General features: G+C 37.5%; 1 protein-coding gene across 1 annotated transcript; it reads right to left on the bottom strand.

Annotated features, from left to right (window-relative positions):
• Positions 1–784: 784 nt before the first annotated feature.
• Positions 785–4,384, bottom strand: LOC103415725 (uncharacterized). The gene is made up of 8 exons (XM_008354021.4): positions 3,469–4,384; positions 3,281–3,358; positions 3,117–3,185; positions 2,765–2,839; positions 2,618–2,686; positions 1,643–2,251; positions 1,422–1,493; positions 785–1,230 (listed from the first exon to the last, which is right to left on the bottom strand). The coding sequence occupies exons 1-8, from the start codon at positions 3,580–3,582 to the stop codon at positions 997–999; spliced, it is 1,320 nt and encodes a 439-aa protein (XP_008352243.2). The 5' UTR covers positions 3,583–4,384; the 3' UTR covers positions 785–996.
• Positions 4,385–4,836: the final 452 nt, after the last annotated feature.

The raw sequence follows: 4,836 nt of genomic DNA on the forward strand, positions 1-4,836 counted from the left end.
CATTTTTCAGCCAAACCACGACAATCTGGCAGTCGAAAAAGATACCATTCTCTTTGTCTCGTCGAGAAGTATGATTTTTGTTTTTGAATCACTTGATTTCGTTGAGTATTGAAGAAGTTATGAACGTTTAAAGTTTACCCAGTTTCCAGCGAGTTTTCCAGTTTTCGCTTGGACCAGTCAACTTTGAGGCTATTTTCCGGCCATCTCCGGCAAACATTGGGCTTCGAAATGATATAATCTTATTCTACATTTTCCTATCTTCATTTTGATATATTATGGGTCGAATTTGGTTAAGAAACGATTAAGTTACGAAGCTTTGAAAATTGCCCAAACTTCCGGCCAAGAGCTCCGGGACACTTAACGGAATGACCAAAATGATGGATGATGGACAATCTCAGGGACCACTTTTATCGATTTGGAATCTCAGGGACCAAAGTGATGAGTTATGCAAATCTCAATGATCATTTTGGTGATTTACCCTGTTTTTTTTTTTTTTTTTTTTTTTTTTTTACAACGGTAAATTTACACGAAGGGATAAAAAATTAAATTGGTATCGAACTCGCTGTCTACAGGATTCGAATCTAAAATTTGGCACTTCTAGGTGAAGAGATATAAGCAAACATTTGGGTGGATTCCCATTATCTTGTTCATTACCAAGGATTCTTGGTCACTCACCCTTGGATTTTTTATCCTCTAAACACTTACGTTAACCCTGTTCGTTATTTCCGTTTGATTTATTCAATTCTATGCAAAAAAATAAAGAGTGCGTGTGAGAACCCAAAAAGAATGAAAATCATATCCCTGAATTAAAATACATTTCCTGGTCATTGAATAACATAATCATAAGAAAATTATTGTCTTCTGACCTTATGCATTCCCTTATTCCATTCTAGCCATTCGAACAATACAACTTAAGAGAAAATTAATGGACAAAATTAAGAGATAGAAAAGGGAGTGTGGAAACCACTCCTCTGAGCGAGTCTTTTACCCTTGAGTTCAACACTCTGCCATGGGAAACACAGACCCAATTCTTTCTCCAAAGCTATAGCATTTGATGTTGACTTGGTATGGACCCAGCTCAATACGGTTGTCCTCCCCACCCATGTAGAAACACAAGGTGTACAATGCAATTTCAAATTCTGGGCTCACTCCAACTAATGTGCTTGATACCGCTTTCAAAACGCCATTCCACTCGAACTGGATCGTAAGCAACTGGGTTTCAGCCTCTGGCTGCCATTTAGTAAACATAAGTTTCCAATGTCAGAGCAGTAAAAAGACTAGATTCTAGCAAGGCAGTTGTCAAAACAAATAGAAAACGATGAGACGATGCTGAAACAGTACGGAAGTCATTTAAGAAACAAATACTATTGTTTCCACTATCTTGTAGCCTTGCAGGCGGAATATAGGATAGATTTGCTTACAGTTTGTCCGCGTCTACGGGGAAAAATATAACCTTGATAGTCAACCCTTCCTTTTGCTTCCTCAAGGTAAAACTGGTAAGATATGGTAAAGGTACTTAGCATTTTCTAAGGGTAAATAAAAGTCATCAACTGGTTTGTCAACTAACATCATATTCATCTTGACATAATAAGATATGACAGGAATAAAAGTTGTAGGCAAAGAATAAGTCATAAAAGACAACCTGAAGCCAATTGTGGAAGCCAGAAACCTCTTCTTCACCACGTTGTTTAATTTCTCCGACAAAAACATGCTCAAAAGCCGAGGAGGAAGCAGATGTACCACCACGGCCGTAAAGATCAAACCAGAGAGTGGACAATGTTCTTTTGAATTCCTGATAGCTCTCAGATACAATGCCCTTACGGGAGAGATACTTGTGAAGATATTTAATGGGGGCAGTTCTGCTGATTTCTTCTATGAATGCAGCCTGCTCTTGCTTCTCCTCAGATGTGATAACTTCTTTGCAACCCGCATTTGGGTTGTAGTTATCTAAAAGAGAACAGAAACGAGAAAAGGTAGGCCTCCGAAATATATCTTCACTCAGCCAGGTAAATAAGCTTCCTTCGGCCAAGTCTTCTCGTTGGTGGACCTTCTTCCCTCCACCACAGTCAATTTCATAGTCCTTTCCAGGCACTAGACGGTTTAAATCAAGTTCCCAGAGTTTATTGCAAGCTTGTGACAGATCAGAAAGCTCTTTTCCAGAAGGTTCTATGTTAGCACCTACTTCAGCCTCATCGGAGTATTCTTGCTCAGCGGCAGGCCGCTTATATCCATTCCACTGGCCCATCTGAATCTGTTGATTTTTTTATCTAGTGAGAATTACATAGTGTGGCAGTACAAATTCATTTCATCTTACTTTAGAACTAACAAGGCAAGATTAACTAACTTCGTCAGATTGATTTATTACAAGGATATTCTATAAGATTAAACAGAATATGTGAAATCGAGTATTTGATCAAACTGTTTCAATGTTATGGTTCCAAATTTTCTAAAAAAAACAGTATGTTAAGCTAAGAAGCCAATCTATTGACAAAACAAACTATAACCCAACATCGAAAGTTAAAGACCAAACTTTTGACAGTGCTGTCCCCAAATATGAAATGCAACTAAGATCTTCAGGTGACCTTTCCAATGTTTGGTAAACTCAAAGAAAACAAACCTTGTGTGGTTGTTGCCTTGGAGGCTTCTTGCCGACAGTCTCCCAACCATCCTGATTTTCCTCTTCGTCCTTCACCATGGATAATCAAATATAACGAAAATAGCCCCACTAAATTATAATTAAACAGATAATTTTAATAAGACAAACCTTCCTGCGCGAGTAGTTTTGATTATAACCATGTTGTCCACCATCATTATTCGTTTCATATCCTTCATGTGCAGCCTGCATTTGAGATATCATTGAGAATAGGACATATCAAGCCTTAATCACCAAGTCTTACTTTATTGCCACATCAGATGGTTTACAAAATGCGATTCAAAAAGATGGTTTCCCTAGCATTCTCCGATTATGAAACTACGAATAGAGTCCTCTCATTATATATCCGTAGAATTTCCGATGCAGAAGTCTATATGTTTTTTTGTTCCTTACGCTTCAGATGTTTACTTTTCTAGAAAATGTTGTCTTGAGATTTAAAACAATGATGAAAAACAAAATTCACCTTGTGAGGTCTCCTTGAAGGTTCCGAATCCACATTGTATCCCCCTGCGTTCCCCAAATGACTCTGTTCCTGCAGCATCACACAAGCAAATCACATCAATTACACACCAAACAAACCACCATAATCCAAAACCCCAATCCAGTCCAGTCCAATCCAATCCAAACCTGTCTATTCCATTGATTTTGGTTTAACCCATTTGGGCGATCACGATCACCCTCATCCTGCTCCTCCCCGGACACAACCTGCGAATTTTAGCACGCAACAGCAGCAAACTTCAACTCTCTGACTCTTAATCAAAATTAAGAAATTCAAAAGGGTTTTGTTTTGAAGAATACAAGGGGTGGTAGCTAACCTGCGCCCAAGTGGATCTGGACTGTTCCTCCCGGTCCCGTGGACGGGGTTCTTCGTCCCTGTTGTCATCGTGACCGATTGCCACGTCGATCAGACCCTTGATCAGACCCTCCATTGAATACTAGAGACAGAAAGGTTTTCAGGGAGACAGAGAGAGATCCGAAAAGTTGAAGAAGATGAAGAAGGTGGTTGGGACTGAGGGAGTGGCGGGTAATGGCAAACTTTGTAAATAAGGAAATTGTAAAGTTTGATCGATTTGATTGGATTGGATTGGATCGCGTTTGACATTTTTGCCAATTATTTAATGCATTGGATATTATTTCAAATAATAAACAAATTTTTAAATGCCACTCCAATAAAATATTTCTCAAATCATTATTCACTGAGATTTTACAGTACATTCAGAACATAGGGCGTTACAGTATATGATGTTATATAAGTAGAAAGAAGTTTTTTTATTCAACTGTCCCTCCATTTTATAATAATATATAATGTATGTACCCGTATTCCAAATAAATTGAAAAATCTCTACATGATTCACAACAACCTTAGTTACAAAATTTTAAATGCCCCCTTAATACAATGATATTGGACGGACTTGTGCTAAGTTACACTATAGACTAGCAATAATTTAAAAAAAAATATCAGTAGACTATAACATAGCACTATAACAAAATTATAAAAATAAAGGATACAAAATAGTTATTTTTTCCTTTTGGGTCTAGGGAAATTACCTAACTCACACAATGAGTCATTTGACCAAACACACTATAATGCGAGTCGAATTTAAAATTTTCACTAATAAATAAAAAAAATTAATAAATTGTAATACTAATGACAAATTATATACTTAATAGAATTAGGCTTTTTGGCAATTCAGTAATACAATATGATAGTATTCATTTACAAGTTAGATGTCTTAGATTCGAATATCATTGTATTGAAAAAATAGCCTTTTGAACTTTTTATATTCTTTAATAAAAGGTTATTCTTTTAAAATTGTTTTATTTTTTGCCGACACATTTCTACCATACGAGTGTTGACACGTGTGTGGTGTAGAAATAAATACATTCTCTATTTCCAGATCGAAGTCGAAGTGCTTCTGCAGGTGGATCTGGACTGTTCCTCCCGGTCCCGTGGACGGGGTTCTTCGTCCCTGTTGTCATCGTGACCGATTGCCACGTCGATCAGACCCTTGATCAGACCCTCCATTGAATACTAGAGAGAGAAAGGTTTTCAGGGAGACAGAGAGAGATCCGAAAAGTTGAAGAAGATGAAGAAGGTGGTTGGGACTGAGGGAGTGGCGGGTAATGGCAAACTTTGTAAATAAGGAAATTGTAAAGTTTGATCGATTTTTTTGGATTGGATC

This window comes from Malus domestica, chromosome 04 (assembly GCF_042453785.1).
Source record: "Malus domestica chromosome 04, GDT2T_hap1".
NCBI classification, from domain to species: Eukaryota; Viridiplantae; Streptophyta; class Magnoliopsida; order Rosales; family Rosaceae; genus Malus; species Malus domestica.

Excerpts from the sequence above, each read along its gene's own strand:
- LOC103415725 (XM_008354021.4), bottom strand. The coding sequence starts at position 3,582 with ATGGAGGGTCTGATCAAGGGTCTGATCGACGTGGCAATCGGTCACGAT. Across the intron at positions 2,252-2,617 it reads CAAGGCAACAACCACACAAG|ATTCAGATGGGCCAGTGGAA; the intron begins GTTTGTTTTCTT and ends AAAAATCAACAG. Across the intron at positions 1,231-1,421 it reads CCCGTAGACGCGGACAAACT|CCAGAGGCTGAAACCCAGTT; the intron begins GTAAGCAAATCT and ends ACTAAATGGCAG.